The sequence below is a fragment of the Somniosus microcephalus genome, chromosome 12 (genome assembly GCF_052327205.1).
Source record: "Somniosus microcephalus isolate GS21.2 chromosome 12, FLI_Smic_1.0, whole genome shotgun sequence".
Lineage (NCBI taxonomy): Eukaryota > Metazoa > Chordata > Chondrichthyes > Squaliformes > Somniosidae > Somniosus > Somniosus microcephalus.
Genome location: NC_140998.1, coordinates 114,876,739 through 114,894,907, shown reverse-complemented (window position 1 = coordinate 114,894,907; position 18,169 = coordinate 114,876,739). Strand labels below are relative to the sequence as shown.

The 18,169-nt window shown below is 44.1% G+C and overlaps 1 protein-coding gene across 3 annotated transcripts in view; it reads left to right on the top strand.

Annotated features, from left to right (window-relative positions):
- Window positions 1-17,383, top strand: part of LOC147109470 (uncharacterized) — a 196,005-nt gene extending 178,622 nt beyond the window's left edge. For all 3 annotated transcript variants that reach the window (XM_086003435.1, XM_086003434.1, XM_086003436.1), the window contains 2 exons: window positions 10,731-10,788; window positions 16,197-17,383. In XM_086003435.1, the coding sequence (XP_085859561.1) occupies window positions 10,731-10,788; window positions 16,197-16,340 (202 nt within the window). In that variant the 3' untranslated portion in view covers window positions 16,341-17,383. The remainder of the gene's footprint in view (window positions 1-10,730; window positions 10,789-16,196) is intronic.
- The last annotated feature ends 786 nt before the right edge of the window (window positions 17,384-18,169 follow it).

Below are 18,169 nucleotides of genomic sequence, written 5' to 3'. Positions count from 1 at the left end.
TTTCAAAAGGTGATTGAATATGGATAAAACAAACTTGTGCAACTCCGATAAATTCAGAGGAGCCATTTTGGGGTACGTCCTGCATTGGTGCAGTCCAGGTGAACGTTGTCTGCCTGCCCCATCAGTGGTGCAGGGTATGTGGAACCAAGAGACCAAGAAAGGAAACAAAGGCAGAAAATATGTTAAAACAAATGTTCAGCTTTATGCAGTGATTTGTTTTAGTTTGCTTTCTCCAGCATACATTCTAATTACTTTTCATTTCAATCCTGTGCTTTTAAGTGGATAAGAATTAGACTTATTGTAAAGATGACTTAAACAAGATTACCGTTGCTTTTGTTAATCCAGTAATGACCTGTCTGCTAAAATGTAAAAATAGCTAATTTAAGCAAGCTTTAGTATTTTAGTCCATTAAGAACTTTAGTGTAATAGAAGGGACACCACGGTGGTGCAAACTGCTGAGGGGCAGGCTGCTGGTCTGTGCCTACAGTTTCCCACATTTCAGCTGTGCTGAGCAGATCCAAGAGGGCAAAACTGGCGGTGAAGTTACTTTGGATCTCCCCTCCCCCACTTTGTCCATCTCTTATTGGTCAGTTACGGAGCAGCAGCGGTGGAGACTTGAGAGCAGCTGACCCCTCTGCTCACCCCCTCTGCCAATGATGGAGGAAGAAAAATGCAAAAAGGCTTTAGACGAGAAAGTAATGTATATTGTTATTGGTTTCCTATCGAAAGTTATAATCCTTAAACTAAATTATTTTAAAAGGACTTCACCAAGTTTAGTATGCAGTACCTGAGATTTGCCACAAGATGTCAGAATCTTCTTCTTAGGCAGTCCCTCGGAACTGAGGATGACTTGCTTCCACATTAAAATTGAGCTCGCAGGTGGCTGATTAGTCCAATGCGGGACCTACAGTCTCCGTCACAGGTGGAGCAGTCGGTGGTTGAAGGGACGGGTGGGTGGGGTGCTTGGGTTGACCTGCGCTCCTTGCGCTTGGCTTCCGCTTGCTCCCGGCGAAGAGACTCGAGGTGTTCGGCGCCTTCCCGGATGTTTCCCCTCCACTTTCTGCGGTCTTGGGATTCCCAGGTGTCGGTGGAGATGTTGCACTTTTTCAAGGAGGCTTTGAGGGTGTCCTTGAAGCGTTTCCTCTGCCCACCTGGGGCTCTCTTGCCGTGCCGGAGCTCTGAGTAGAGCGCTTGTTTTGGGAGTCTCGTATCAGGCATGCGGACAATGTGACCTGTCCATCGGAGCTGATTGAGCGTCGTCAGACCTTCGATACTGGGGATGTTGGCCTGAGCAAGAACACTGACGTTGGTGCGCCTATCCTGCCAATGGATTTGCAGGATCTTGCGGAGGCAGCGTTGGTGGTACCTCTCCAGTGCTTTGAGGTGCCTGCTGTACATGGTCCATGTCCCTGAGGCATACAGCAGGGCAGGTATCACTGCTGCCCTGTAGACCATGAGCTTAGTGCCGGTTTAGAGGTCCTGGTCTTCAAACACTCTCTTCCTCAGGCGACCGAAGGCTGCACTGGCACACTGAAGGCGGTGTTGGACTTCGTCATCAACATCTGCCCTTGTTGACAGTAGGCTCCCGAGGTATGGAAAGTGGTCCACGTTGTCCAAGGCCTTGTCGTGGATTTTATAATCGGGGGGCAGCACTGTGTGTCGGGGGCAGGTTGGTAGAGGACCTTTGTCTTATGGATGTTTAGTGTAAGGCCTATGCTCTCGTATGCTTCGGTGAAGGAGTTTGACCTCTGAAATAAAGAATAGATTGCCTTTCAAAAGCTAGGCTTTATTAACCTTAAAAAACCAGCAAGTACATGTTGAGCACCCAGTCTCAACCAAACTGTAGAAAACTGAATTTAAGATGGCCACCACAGGTCACATGGAATCAACTAACCAATAAGTTTACAGCATATATCTCAAGGCAGGAAAACAGGTTCTTATAAAACAAGAATAATCACCACAACCTCCGAGTGAGCACAGACGCAAGCATCATCTGCATACTGTAGTTCGACGACAGAGGATGGGACGACCTTGGATCAGGACTGGAGGCGACGGAGGTTGAACAGTTTCCCGTTTGTTCTGTAAATTAGCTCCACTCCAGTGGGGAGCTTACTGAGGGTGAGATGCAGCATTGCAGCAAGGAAGATTGAGAAGAGCATTGGTGCGATGACACAGCCTTGCTTGACCCCGGTTCACACGTGAATTGGGTCTGTGGTGGAACCGTTGGTCAGGATCACGGCTTGCATGTCGTCGTGAAACAGGCGGAGGATAGTGACAAACTTTTGAGGGCAGCCGAATTTGAGGAGGGCACTCCATAATCCCTCATGGTTGACAGTGTCGAAGGCCTTTGTGAGATCAAAGAAGGCCACGTACAGTGGAGTGCTGTTCCCTGCATTTCTCTTGTAATTGACGTGCGGTGAAGATCATGTCCATTGTGCCCCTTAGTGGGCGGAATCCGCATTGCGACTCTGGGAGGAGCTCTGCGGCCACTGGGAGAAGGCGATTGAGGAGGATTCTTGCGATGACTTTTTCTGTGGCAGATAGCAGGGAAACTCCTCTGTAATTACCGCAATCGGACTTGTCACCTTTCTTGAAGATGGTCACAATTACAGCATCTCTGAGATCCCCTGGCATGCTCTCCTCCTTCCAGATAAGAGAAGTGAGTTCATGAATTCGCGCCAGTAGTGCTTCTCTGCCATGCTTTAGTGCCTCGGCGGGGATTCCATCTGCTCCTGAGGCCTTGTTGTTCTTCAGTTGTCGGATGGCCTTTTCAACCTCATGCCGGGCTGGGGTTGTGCTGAGATGGTGGCAGGTAGCATGCTGTGGGATGGAGTTGAGGACACTCGTGTCGAAGACAGAGTCGTGGTTAAGGAGTTCTTCAAAGTGCTCCTTCCAGCGGGCACTGACTGCTTCCCTGTCCTTGATGAGTCCCTCTCCGTTCTTGGCCCGCAGTGGGGAAGGGCCTTGGCTGCTTGGGCCGTAGATGGTCTTGACTGCGCTAAAGAATCCACGCACGTCGTGGTTGTCAGCTAGCTGCTGGATCTCCTGCGCTTTCTCCACCCACCATCTGTTCTTTAGGTCGCGAGTTTTTTGTTGGACCTTGGCCTTCAGGCTTCTGTAGAGCTGCTTTCTTGCTCTCGAGTTCTGTTGCTGTTTCCAGATCAGAAATGCCTTGCACTTGCGGCTTGTTTGTATTTTGTATTTTTTTCCACCAATGATGGTGGAAGAAAAATACAAAAAGGCTTTAGACGAGAAAGTAATGTATATTGTTATTGGTTTCCTATCGAAAGTTATAATCCTTAAACTAAATTATTTTAAAAGGACTTCACCAAGTTTAGTATGCAGTACCTGAGATTTGCCACAAGATGTCAGACTAACCTCTTTTTGGTGACTTTTTTCATTATTTTAATTTCAATTGCAGAACTTTAAATAGGTTTACCTTTAAATGGTTTGACATTGGGGTACTGGGAGAAGGGTGTCCAAGTAGAGACCCCAAACTTCAAGTGCCACATTCCCCATTTTATATATACCAAATGAATTGGTGGTCTCTGTTGACCTATTTGGAGGGCCAATTAGAAGCAGTCCTCAGTTTATTGTACCTTTTCCAGCCATTCTGTGATCCAGGAAGGTTAGTCCTAGACGTCAGCAGAGGTGCAGAGTTCACCTTTATAGTGTGCCACCAGTGGTGTGAGTACTGTGAGCGTGCTGCTGATGAGCACTGTCAATATAAAAGTGTACACACCATCCCCACATCAGCACTGTTTTATACCTGCTCACTAATTATGCCTGCTGAAATGTTCAATTTTAATTAAAACATAATGGCCCGGGTTTTGCTCACCGTTATTAAGGAATCAGACAGCAAATTTCTGGTGACTGCACTTGCGCAGTCAAATGCGGAAATCAGGAAGTTGCTGTCCGATTTGCCCTGCTTCTCCAGAAGCTGCGCTATACCGATATTTCGCTGAGAGAATTAGCATTCATATACATGGATGGGTGTGAATTTATGGTACTTACATAATAAGCACCCACTAAACGCGGCAGAAAAGGATAGGGCTTGTCCATTCAAATGTAAGTGAATTTTTAACGGCATGATAAGCCTTAATTACAGCCCAACAATCTCTCTGGCACTGAAAATTTACTTTTAAAAATATGGAGTCTCATTCCTTCAGATTTAAGTTATTGTTGGAGATTAAAATTTTTAAATTTAATTTGTTTTTACTTTCTCTTTTATCTCTCTCTCTTAATCCCATATTTATTTTCCTCCCTTTATTTTGCTTTCTAACAAAATATTCTAACTTACACTTCCTGGTTTAGACGCTGCGTGTCTCAGTAAGGAGTCTTCAATCTGATTGGTTAAGGAGAAACATCATTGCTTGCCCTGTTGACACAGGTTCCAGATCCCCTGTAGAGGGCGCTGACTGTTGTGGCTCTCTAATCACTGCAAATTGCAGTGCAAAGTCCACAGAAAGACTGTGGGCAAATGTAAGTGTAATGAATGGCTAGCGCTGTCCGTTCACTGCTGACCACGAAATCCAGGCCATAGAACATATAGTAAGAGTAGATTTGAAGCCTGAGTTCTCAAGTTCTCTCAACAGGCTGTTTATGTGAGTATTGACATGGCTCAGTTGGTAGCATTCTTGCCTCTGTCAGAGGGTTCTTGGTTCAAGCCCCACTATGGACTGAAGCGCAAAAACTAAACAAAGTGCCTTTCTTTAAATATCATGGGGGGGGGAAATTGGGTTGATTTGTACCTCTCGCTAGCCCCCTGGGGGGGCGCTAATCCCCTAGCACCTGGGCACGGCGGCGCTAACGCCTCCCCCGAAATTCAGCGGGAGGTTAGCAGCGGAGGTATTGCCCCACATCGCCGTGCGCAGCGCCCCCTGAACTATTGCTGGACGATATGTCCGACAGGATCGGGGGCGTTTTTGCAGAGGCGGTAGTTAAAGGGGCAGGTGTCGGACGGCCATTTATATTTTGGCCAACTGCCAGCACCTGCCCCCTTTCCCTTTTTTTGGGGAGTCGGCCGCGAGTGCCAGGCTGTTTTCACAGCATCCCGCTCCCCGGTGGTCTAGCAGGACCCCAATGCACACAGCGCTAGGCCCCTCCCCTTTAATCAGGGGAGGAGGCCTGCAATAACACGGTGCTATGTGCCGCCGCACGTGGTGCTATTGCATGTAGTGCCGCGAACTTCAGTAGTAACGCCCCAAGAAGGAGGGACAGCCAGTACTGAAATTCCGGTGGAGGGGTGCTAAAATTAGCACCCCGCCGATGTTAGTGCCCCAAAAGGGTGCCACCCAATTTTTCACATCCTCAGGACATCCCAAGATGCACAGCCAATGAATTGCCTTTGAAGCGTAGTCACTCTTGTTTTGTAAGATCAATTTGTGCACAGCGAAGTCCCACAAACAGTACTAAAAGAAAATACTGCAGATGCTGGAAATCTGAAATAAAAACAGAAAATGCTGGAGATACTCAGAAGGTCAGGCAACATATGTGAAGAGAGAAACAGAGTTAACGTTTCAGGTCGATGACCTTTCGTCAGAACTGGAAAAAAGCAGGAAATGGAACAGATTTTTAAGCAAGTGTAGTGGCTGGGAAAGGGGGGAGGGGATGAAAGAACAAAAGGGAAGGTCTGTGGTAGGATGGAAGGCAGGAGAGGTTAAGAGATATTCAAGGCAAAAGGAGATGGTAATGAGACAGGTTAAGAAACAAAAGATGGCCCTAGATGAAGTGTAAATTGCGCTGGCGGAATGAAAGACAGCTGCCATGTGGGGGAGAAGAAAAGAAAACACAAACAAAAAAAAAACAAACAAAAAATAAAAAAAAGGGTGGAAAAAAAATATATGATAGGGGCCGAGGTTATGATCTGAAATTGTTGAACTCTATATTGAGTCCAGAGGGCTGTAAAGTGCCTAATCGAAAGATGAGGTGCTGTTTCTCGAGCTTACGTTGAGCTTCATTGGAACAATATAGGAGGCCTAGGACAGTGAGGTCTGAGTGGGAATGGAGCGGAGAATTAAAATGGCAGGCGACCGGAAGCTCGGGGTCCCCCTTATGGACTGAACAGAGGTGTTCCGCAAAGCGGTCACCCAATCTGCATTTGATCTCCCCAATGTAGCATCGTGAGCAGCGAATACAGTATACTAAATTGCAAGAAGTACAAGTAAATCGCCGTTTCACCTGGAAGGGGTGTTTGGGGCCCTGGACAGTGGGAAGTGGGGAGGTATAAGGGCATGTGTTGCATCTCCTGCGCTTGCACGGGAAGGTGCCAAGCAAAGGGGAAGGGGTGTTGGGGGTGATAGAGAAGTGGACCAGGGTGTCGCGGAGGGAGCGGTCCCTTCGGAATGCTGAAAGGGGAGGTGAGGGGAAGATGTGTTTGGTGGTGGGATCACGCTGGAGGTGGCGGAAATGGCGGAGGATGATCCGTTGAATGTGGAGGCTGGTGGGGTGAAAGGTGAGGACAAGGGGAGCCCTATCGTGGTTCTGGGAGGGAGAGGCAGAGGTGAGAGCAGAAGTGTGGGAAATGGAACGGACACGGTCAAGGGCCGTGTCAACCACAGTAGAGGGGAATCCTCGGTTGAAGAAAAAGGAAGACATGTCGGAAGCACTGTTATGGAACGTGGCATCATCAGAGCAGATGTGGTATTCACTGCTCACGATGCGGTCTCCTCTACATTGGGGAGACCAACGCAGATTGGGTGACCGCTTTGCGGAACACCTCCGTTCAGTCCGTAAGGGGGACCCCGAGCTTCTGGTCGCCTCTCATCTTAATTCACCGCTCCATTCCCACTCAGACCTCACCGTCCTCGGCCTCTTGCATTGTTCCACGGAAGCTCAGCGTAAGCTCGAGGAACAGCACCTCATCTTTCAATTAGGCACTTTACAGCCTTCTGGACTCAACATAGAGTTCAACAATTTCAGACCATAACCTCGGCCCCTATCATATATATTTTTTCCACCCTTATTTTGTTTTTGTTTTTTGTTTGTGTCTTTTTTTCTTCTCCCCCACATGGCAGCTGTCTTTCATTCTGCCAGCGCAATTTACACTTCATCTAGAGCCATCCTTTGTTTCTTAACCTGTCCCATTACCATCTCCTTTTGCCTTGAATATCTCTTAATGTCTCTTAACCTCTCCTGCCTTCTATCCTATCACAGACCTTCCCTTTTGTTCTTTCATCCCCTCCCCCCTTTCCCAGCCTCCACAGTTGCTTAAAAATCTGTTCCATTTCCTGCTTTTTTCCAGTTCTGACAAAAGGTCATCGACCTGAAACGTTAACTCTGTTTCTCTCTTCATAGATGCTGCCTGACCTGCTGAGTATCTCCAGCATTTTCTGTTTTTATCCCACATAATAAAGATTAATAACCAGTTCATCTGCTTTTGGTTAGCCAGCACAAATCCCCTGCTCTTCTTCAATTAATGCTGTGGGATCATCCACCTGAGAGGGCAGACAGAGCCTCTGTTTAACATCTCATTTGAAATAGCCGCAACTTTGACAATGCCGTACTGTATTGAAGCGTCAGCCTACATTATGTCCTTAGGTCTGTAGTGGGGCTTGAATCTGCAGAGCCAAGACCCAATCTGCCTGAACAGGTGTCCATAAAAGATCCCACGGGACTACCTGAAAAAGAGCAGAAGAATCTCCCAGTGTCCTGACAGACATCACCAAAAACAGATTATCCCATCTTTTATTCATTTGCTCTCCTGGCCGGCCTCCCATTTTCCATAAATTTAAGCTCCTCCAAAACTCTGCTGCCCATAGTCTAACTCTCACCAAGTCCTGTTCACTGCTGAGCTTGCTGACCTACATTGGCTCCCAGTCTCCAAATGCATCGATTTTAAAATTTTCATCTTCAAATCCCTCCATGGCCTCACCCCATAAAATCTCTATAAACTCCTCCAGCCCTACAGCCCTCCAAGATCTCTGTATTTATCCAACTCTGGCCTCTTGTCCATTCCCCACTTCCTTCATACCACCAGTAGTGGCTGTGTGTTCTGCCCTCTAGGTCCTAAGCCCTGGACTTACCTCCCTAAATCTCTCCACTTCTCTCTCCTTCTTTAAGACCCTCCTTAAAACCTACCGTTTTGACCAAGCTAATGGTCACCTGTCCTAACATTTCCTTCTTTGGCTTGGTGTCAAATTTAGTCCAATTACGCTCCTTAGGACGTGTTACTACATTAAAGGCACCATATAAATGTAGGTAGTTGTTGTTTCTGTGACATTGTTGCAGCATTTACCTACGTAATTATAGTGACTGCACTTCAAAAGTAAACCATTGATTGCAAAGTACTTTGGGACATCTTGCGAACATGAAAAGTACTGTATGACTAAGTTCATTCTTACAGAATGGCTGTGACCTTTAGTCTTATTTCCAGGGCAATTTCTTGCATGTAAAATGTAATTATACCATACGTCTTTATTCTGACAGTTTATATTCAATGGTTTATGTCTTTACTGAATCAATGATGGAATTTTGTTTTTTTTCTGAAATTGTTGCAAGATCATTGGCAAAAAGTTCCTACAATGTCATAACTATGTCAGTCTGTAGCTCTGCACAGGCATGGCCCAGGTTATAGTCATTGCTCAGAGCATTGTGAAGGAATAAGCCATATAACCTATTCAGAAAAAGACACCATTTTATGAAAGAATTCTGGCCTTATTAAAACATGACAAACTGGGTCTGGAAATCTAGAAACCGAACCATGAAAAAGCTGTGATAGTATTCTGGCTATAGAGATAAGATAGTTGTTGACACTGAATCAATAACCTTATTGAAACAGAAGGTTAAAGGCTCCCGACAGGCTGACCTTTGGGAACAAGACAATGGTTCACCCTGGTTAAGGTGTTCTAATTTATACTTTGTAAAGAAGCAGAAACATCTGCCTTCGTAAAAATGATATCAAGAAAAACGCACCTGCCGTTACACCATTTTTTATGGTAAACTTAGAACACCTAGTGAAGAGACATAATTCTATAATGCTACCAGCTGAGGTGACTAAGAATTGCAGGGATCAGCAGAAAAATGACTAGAGATAATTAACTTACATCAGCAGAAAATCTTAAAGGAAATACCACTGGAAAAGGGTATAAATATTGAACTCTCAAATGGGATAGTAAACTCGCTTTAAATGGGCAAAGTGATTCTCGGCTTCAGAGGCGGCTCTGTAAGTCTCCAACTCTTTGTACCTCAGAGATCAAAGGTATTTGATTTTGATGGATATCCTGTAGAAAACTAAGAACTGTAAAACTGTAGCGAAGTTAAGATTTGAGAGTAAGGATCTCTGATAATAGAATTGTAAGCTTTCTCTTTTTGGAACTGTTAATGTTGCGATTGGCTCACCAACTGTAAATTACATGTCGGTTCTTTAATAAATCTATATATTTTTAGAATTGTCTCACATAAGACTTCTGTATCAAACTTGCAAACTCAATTTCTGTACACTCTTTGGTGAGGAGTTGCAGAATTCTGGGGGAGTTTTCCAGACCCTCATAATATCCGGAATATTACAGTCTAGCTAAACTTATTAAAAGTGCTATCTGGAGGACGGTGACATTTTCAGGTTGTTCCTTTCCTTTAGGGAGAGATAATCCAGACCTTTAGACCCAATTAAGCATCTTTAGGATTCGGCTACCTCAAACTTTAGTTGAAAGTGAACGTCTGAGGAATATGCCTGATCTGGGGTAGCCCTAAAGGGGCTAGGACTAGTAATTATCCCTTCAGCATAACAATGACAGAATTTGATTTGCAAGGCCAAATCTAGTTTCTCGAGAATCGTTATGTAAGTTCATGATAAGCTTAGCATTTCATGAACGTCAACCAGAATATTTTCTGTACAGTTTATCTATTGTAAACCACTCCCCAATGTTTATAATCAAAATGATGAAATATTTTTAGTAGTAACCAAGTCGATAGAGCAATGATTGTGTGAGAACAAAATGTCCTGTCAATGCTATGTTGCATCATATCAGTAAGAATATAAGAGGACCCTACAGAAATGAGAAAAGGACATTAGTTGATCCAGCTCACTTATCACCAATTCTGGTTTCACAACCTAATCTGACCAATTTTCAACTTGTTCCCCGTACCCATACGCTTCTCTCTGCTGAGACACAATTGCCTTAAGTTCAGGTCATGCCTCCCTTTAACCTCCCATCTCTCAGTGAGTGCAGCTTTCAGTACCTCATTTCAATATTCAGCTCACAAAAATAAGCCGCACAGGACAGCGCAGTACATTATTAATAACAAAAATGTTTTTCGTCACAGCGCACCCTTATCCTGTTATTCAAATTTGCTTACATTGAAATGTTGCCCTCCTTGCCCAGCTATGCTCACTTAAACAATCCTCTCTTTATCCAGTGGTATCATTAATTCCTCAGAAATTTACTTTGGCAAATGCAGTTATATTTGTAAATCACCAAGGTATACACTTTGATTAAAGGTGCACTAAGAACATTACATAGTTTTGATTTTGCAGTCTTCATGCTTAGCTTTTACTTACATTTTTTACAGATATACTGAGCTGATTTATTACATCTTTAAATCTAGTAGTACAAATAATTCAACCTATTATTGTAGAATATTTGTATTACTTTGCACGTAAATTAGATTTGTTTATTCAGCACCTTTGTAAACCCTATAATAGAAACTCAGAAGATTGTAAAGTTACACCAGTGCTTGACTATTCCACAAAATGTTAAATGTTTTATATTTATGCTTTCATTTGCCTTCAGGTGTTATGGGGAAAGACCTCCAATGATGACAATATTTCTGAAGAAATTAGGATATGAGGTAAACAAATGGCAACTAATGAAATGGGACAAGGATAAACTTTCTTCAAAGTTGAGGAGCCTGAGGGAAAAATAGTTTAAAACAATGTTTAAGATATTTTGATGGGGTAATAACCCCTAGATTGCTAAGAAGCTTGCACGTATATGTGTGGTAGTGCCAAAAATTACCTCACCCATTGGTATAAGCTTCTTAATTTGTTCCTTAGTGTCCTTTATTGGTTGAGTTCTGTACAATATGCTTAATTATGTCATGTTGAGTTATTAAAGAGAATGACCATGATTTTCAGAGTAGCAAATTTTCTCTAGCTTGACAATAGTTGCCAATTCTCAAATAGCAGCGAGTAGCACACTTGCTCACCAATATTAGAAGGCTATACTTCTTTCCATATAGTGAGCTAGCATTTGTTCAGTTCAATTACAACAACATCAAAAGACACCGAGGTTAAAAACCTACCTCTTTGACCAAGCTTTTGGTTACCTGCCCTAATTTCTCCTTATGTGGCTCGATGTCAAATTTTTTGTCTTTTAATACTCCTGTGAAGCACCTTGGGACGTTTTACTATGTTAAAGGCGGGAAATAAATACAAGTTGTTGTTGTTGTTGAACAAAGCAACAACTTTCTTTTTACTTAAATATATTTATGGCAATTTTAATCTGAAATGATAAATATGAACTATTCTTATCACAGTAATGTTACCTGGATAGTTGGTAAAATATTACAGTGAGGGATGATACTTCACTTTCTCACAAAACCTTACTTTCCTCAAATCCAGAACTACTCTTCCTCCTGACAAATCTTTCCATCTATTGTATCTGCAGGATGCTTATTCCTGTAATCATAGCCAGGAGACTGGCATGATGTGGGACTTGCACTGCCCAAGTCAACAAGTGCTGAACCAGCTTGTTATTTCCAGGTTCAGTATTGTGGATAAGCTGCAGGTGTGAATTATTCATGCATTAGTGGGCTGGAAATGGGATGTGGCTACAGGTGTTAAAGGCCTGCAGCAATTTAAAGGGGCATTCCTCCTCCTCTTTATTCTCTTTATTTAAGTAAGACAAATAAAGAGTGATTCCCAAAGGGACACCCATTATCCTAAAAGGTAGGTAGTTTTCCTACAAACTCCTGTCTCAGAGTTGACAGCAAAAATAAAACATTTAGCTAAAGTGGAAAAAAACTATTTCAAAATCACGCCTGCAAATTGCTTCCTAATTGTGTGGACTACAAATTGCCTGACATTGCTGATATCCCCTGTGGCAGCCTGGAATGAGCTCCAGACAAGAAGTTTAGGGCTATAGTGAACCTTGCAGAAACTGGCAGTGTTGTGCCTGCTCTGGAGTTTGGCTGTAAGTCACCTTGCAACATTTAACACAAATCATTGTGTTCCTGCTGAATCTTGGCCCCCACAGTGATTGCTCCTCTGACAAGTTTGGATCTTTCTATTTGTTTGGGAGGGTTGGGGCTGGTCTGCACAGTGCTCTTACAATGTACTGTAGCTTGTCTTGCATCCCTACATTCTGCATCCTCTACTTAACTAAGTAAAACAGATAAAGAGGGATTCCCACAGGGACACCCACTAGCCAAAGCAGTAAATAGCTTTCTAAAAGCCCATCACACCCTCAGTAAGCTCCCCGCTGGAGTGGAGCTAATTTACAGAACAAACGGGAAACTGTTCAACCTCCGTCGCCTCCAGTCCTGATCCAAGGTCATCCCGTCCTCTGTCGTCGAATTACAGAATGCAGACGATGCTTGCATCTGCGCTCACTCGGCGGTCGAACTCCAAACCATCATCAATACCTTCACCGAAGCGTACGAGAGCATGGGCCTTACACTAAACATCCGTAAGACGAAGGTCCTCTACCAACCTGCCCCGCCACACAGTGCTGTCCCCCGATTATCAAAATCCATGACAAGGCCTTGGACAACGTGGACCACTTTCCATACCTTGGGAACCTACTGTCAACAAGGGCAGACGTCGATGACGAAGTCCAACACCGCCTTCAGTGTGCCAGTGCAGCCTCCGGTCGCCTGAGGAAGAGAGTGTTTGAAGACCAGGACCTCAAACCCGGCACTAAGCTCATGGTCTACAGAGCAGCAGTGATACCTGCCCTGCTGTATGCCTCAGAGACATGGACCATGTACAGCAGGCACCTCAAAGCACTGGAGAGGTACCACCAACGCTGCCTCCGCAAGATCCTGCAAATACATTGGCAGGATAGGCGCACCAACGTCAGTGTGCTTGCTCAGGCCAACATCCCCAGCATCGAAGCTTTGACCACGCTCAATCAGCTCCAATGGACAGGTCACATTGTCCGCATGCCTGATACGAGACTCCCAAAACAAGCGCTCTACTCGGAGCTCCGGCACGGCAAGAGAGCCCCAGGTGGGCAGAGGAAACGCTTCAAGGACACCCTCAAAGCCTCCTTGAAAAAGTGTAACATCCCCACCGACACCTGGGAATCCCTGGCCCAAGACCGCACAAAGTGGAGGAGAAGCATTCGGGAAGGCGCCGAACACTTCGAGTCTCTTCGCCGGGAGCAAGCGGAAGCCAAGCGCAGGCAGTGCAAGGAGCGCACGTCAACCCAAGCACCCCACCCACCTGCCCCTTCAACCACTGTCTGCCCCACCTGTGACAGAGACTGTAGGTCCCGCATTGGACTCATCAGTCACCTGCGAACTCATTTTTAATGTGGAAGCAAGTCATCCTCGGCTCTGAGGGACTGCCTAAGAAGAGAAGAAGAAATAGCTTTCTAAAAACCCTGCTACAAACACCCTTCATACACAGCATGGACAACAAAAAGAAAACATCCAGCCACAGTGGATAAAACTATTTCCTTTCCCTCCCTCCTTCTTTCCATTCCCTCCCTCCTCCTTCCTTTTCCCTCCTTCTTCCTTTCCCTCCCTCCTTTCCTTTCTTGCCCTCCTTGTCCTGTCCTTTCCCTCCTCCTTCCCTTTCCCTCCACCTCCTTTCCTTTCCCTCCTCCTCCTTTCCTTTCCCTCCCTCCTTTCCTTTCTCTCCCTCCTTTCCTTTCTCTCCCTCCTCCTTTCCTTTCCCTCCCTCCTTCTTTCCTTTCCTCTTTTCCTTTCCCTTCCTCCTTCTTTCCTTTCCTGCCCTCCTCTTTTCCTTTCTCTCCTTCCTTTCCCTCCCTCCTTTCCTTTCCCGCCCTCCTTCTCCTTTCCCTTCCCTCCTTCCCTTTCCCTCCTTCTTTCCTTTCCCTCCCTCCTCCTTTCCTTTCCCTCCCTCCTCCTTTCCTTTCTCTCCCTCCTCCTTTCCTTTCCCTCCTTCCCTCCCTCCCAATTATTCATGAACTGGTATGTTATTATCAATTTCACAATGTAAGGAATAACGATAGCTGGGGCCCGAATAGAAACGCTGGCTCAAAATTTGCTGTGGCAGGGCTACTAACGGTACACACTTAGTTAGACTTGTCCTTGCCCATTTAATGTTGATGATATTTTGCGCTGCGAGTTGCTGAAAGTGGGAGATGGAAACGGCGCGGTGCCCTCTACAGGGCATCTGGGATCTGAGTGAACAGGTCAAGCAACTGTGTATATCCTTAACCAATCAGGTTGAAGGATTGTAAAATTAACAGTGCAAGAACTGAAAAGGAAGTGGGTTAATTCAATATCAAATTAGGTATAGAAAGAGAAAGATCGAATTAAGAGATTAAAAAAAATTAAAACCTGAATGAATAAGACTCCACACTTGTAATAGTTAATTTTCAGTGCCAGAGTGGTTCACTGGCAGTAATGAACAATTATCACATCATTAAAAAGGTACTTAGACTTGAAATGACTTGACTTAACTTTCTGTAGCAAGTTTATGTTGTATCTCCCGTGTAAGTACATCAACTTCACATCGCTCAATGTATTTGAATGGGGAGCCAAACAGCAAGCTGCTGTTTTCGCAAAGCTAACGGTGGCTCGGACAGCAACTTTGATTTCCACGTTTAATTGCGTACCTGGCCTCGCCTGAAGTTGCTGTGGCATTTGCACATAAAAAACAGCGAGCGCTATTAACCTCACTATAATTTTGACAGCAAATTTTGGGCTATTCACATTGATGCAGGAGGTGGTGCAGTCATGAGACTAGTTTTCTGGTATATTATGTGATGGAGCAGAGGGAGCGTTACTCAGCATCCGACCAATGCTTGATGTGAATACTGGGTTCTCAAAATGGAAAACTGTTGCATTCCACACCACTAGTAATCCTCATCGTGATAAATTAAAAAATTCACCATTTAAAAAAAAAAAGACTCCAGAAGAAGCCAGATGCTGCCATGTACCTTACTACATGCATAACCCACAATCACTGAAAATTATACCCTTCATGAGCATCCAGAGTCCAGGATTTATTCCCATTTCAATCATCAAATTTGCAGCAAACTAAATCTCGCTGCCCTCCATCTGTTGTTTTACCTGGCTACTAATCTTACTTGCAAATCATCAATCATGCTAAATACCTTTATAACCTAATCCATTAACAATTGTGACAGGCAAATATAAGCTTTCCATGCAGGTAGATAAAGGAAACCTGTGTTTCAGATCCTGGATTCATCACCGTGAGTAAAATAAAACCAGAAAATGGTGGAAACTTACAGCATTTGAAAAAGAAGACAGGCTCAAGAGAAGCCCCTTCATCAGATTTAATGATATGGTACCTTTATTGCAGTATCTGTTTACAAACATAGTAAAATGTATGAATCAGTTTACTAGGACATTGGTGCTTCTTGAACATCTCACTCTACTCCAGTTGTCAGCTTTGACTCAGTGGTTGCACTTTTGCCTCTGAGCCAGAAGGTCATAGGCTCTGGGACTTGAGCACGTAATCTAGGTTTACACCTCAGTCAAGTACTGAGGGAGTGTTACATTGTTGAAGGTGCTGTAAACAGTAAACCTGCCCTCTCAAGTGGACGTAAACGGTCCCATTGCACTATTTGAACAAGAACAGGTGATTTATTCCTGGTTCTTAACCAATATTTATCCCTTCATCAACAACATTAAAATAAATTATCTAGTCATTAATTTTGTTTCTGTTTGTGGGACCTTGCTGTGCATAAATTGGCTGCCGTGTTTCCCTACAATACAGTGGTGGCTACATTTTAAAATACTGCATTGGCTATAAAGCACTTTGGGATGTCTGAGGTTATGAAAGGTGCTATATAAATGCAAGTTATTTCTTTTACTTTCTCAATTCTATATTTTTATAGCCTCTCAATTTAGGGCCTACCTTTGACCATCAAATCTTTTAAAATAGTCTTCCTCCCTCCATCTAAAAAATGTAAATCTACAGCTTTACATTACATATGCATTGACACAGACATTATCATGTCTTATTATCAAAACTGTCAGTTATTGCAAACCTTTATTTATTGGCTGGAATTTACTCATCTTTTGTCTCTTGTTTCCAGCAATATGTTCCACATTTTGAAAATGCTGGCATAGGTTTAATGGAGCTGCCTTATTTAAATGAAGAAAGACTGGCACAACTAGGCATTCCCTTGGGACCAAGACTTCGCATTCTCCACGAGGTCACAAGTACCACCTACGTATGAGTTCCACCAACAGCAACTCACTCAAATCAATCAAAATTATTTTTTATTTTGGATAGATTATGTTCACTGCAGCCGCGACCGGGAGTTGCGAAGGTTGTTTTGCCTGCCCGGTGCCACGGTTAAAGACATCTCCTCACGGCTGGAGAAGAACTTGGAGTGGGCAGGGGAGGATCCAGTTGTCATGGTCCACGTAGGAACCAATGACATAGGTAGAACTAGGAATGAGGTTATGCTGAGGGAGTTTGAGGAGCTAGGATCCAAATTAAAAAGCAGAACCTCAAATGTAATAATCTCTGGATTGTTACCTGAGCCACATGCCAATTGGCATAGGGACAAACAGATTAGAATGTCAAAGAGCTTTGTGGGAGGCAGGGGTTTTGCTTCATGGAGCACTGGCAGCAGTACTGGGGAAAGAGGAAGCTGTTCCATTGGGACGGGGCTCCACTCCACGGGGCTGGAACCAGTGTCCTTGCGAATTGAATAAATAGAGCCATAGACGGGGTTTAAACTAATGGAGGGGGGGTGGTGGTGGGAGGATTCAGGAGAGAGTAAATTTAAAAGCAGCGAGAGAAATGTCAAGGCTCTAGAGCAGAGCAGAGTTTTGGGTAAAAATAAGCAGAGTGGGTCAGGAAGGGACAGAGAGAGTAACAAAGGTAATAAGGCATCAGTGACTAAGTTGACATCAGGGAAAAATAGAAATAAGTCAAAGCTAAAGGCACTATATCTGAATGCGCAAAGCATTCGCAACAAAATAGATGAATTAATAGCGGAGATAGAAATGAACAGGTTTGATCTAATAGCCATTACGGTGACGTGGTTGCAAAGTGACCAAGGTTGGGAACTAAATATTCCAGGATACTTAACTTTTAGAAGAGACAGGCAAAATGGAAAAAGAGGAGGGGTAGCCCTGATAATAAAACACACTGCTATACACTAACACTGCTATACAATAACTACCACTAGAGGGTGCTATCTGCATGTAATAAGTCCAGAACACTCGTTCCTTCTGTTCGTTATTTTTAATAAATATGGTTTTGGCCTGATGTTGATTTTTATTAAAGGTTGTGTGTTGTAATAAAGTTTTATGATGTCCCAAGTAGTGCAGGGGTGTTGGACCCCTCTGTGCTTGGACTATTGTACCAGATAGTAATTGTTTCTATTGATAGATGCGTGTCGTGCACTGCGGTTTTCTCTAAGTAAGGGGAATGTATGTGTCGAGGGATCGTGGATAGATAAATATAGGGGAAGGTTGTTTGTGGGGGATCAGAAATTTGCTCACCTTGATTGGACACTTCAAGCAAGTTTCAGTATCTGTAGTGTCCGTGTGTTGATAAAGACACTGAAGACAGGAGTTGGTTCATAGGTATTTACTAAGCAAAGTCTGGGGGGGGTTTCTAAAGGATATACACAATACACAGGCTTATATGGCCCAAGTGGCAATTACCGGCATTACGCACACCTGGGGCTCTTAAAGGCACATACACCACAATTCCTCCCCTTTTAGCTAACCAGTACATCATATTTTAAGTAATTATTAATTACATGTTATATGCAAAATAATATACATTGCTGTAATTAATTAATTATAAGTTAGTCTCTCAGGAGGCTTCCTGACTCGGTCCGGATAATGCCTCGGGGGTGTAGTAGTTTCTGGTGGTGTAGTAGGTTCTTCTGGCAAGGCTGATTTGGCTTGAATGCCAGTGTCGGGTTCATCGGGTTCCAGTATCACCGGATCGGAGGTAGATATGGGTATCTCTACTTTATCGTTAGATGTATAGAGTGGTGGTGTAGGTTGTCCCTTTTCGGATGACTTTATGATTTGGTCAGCA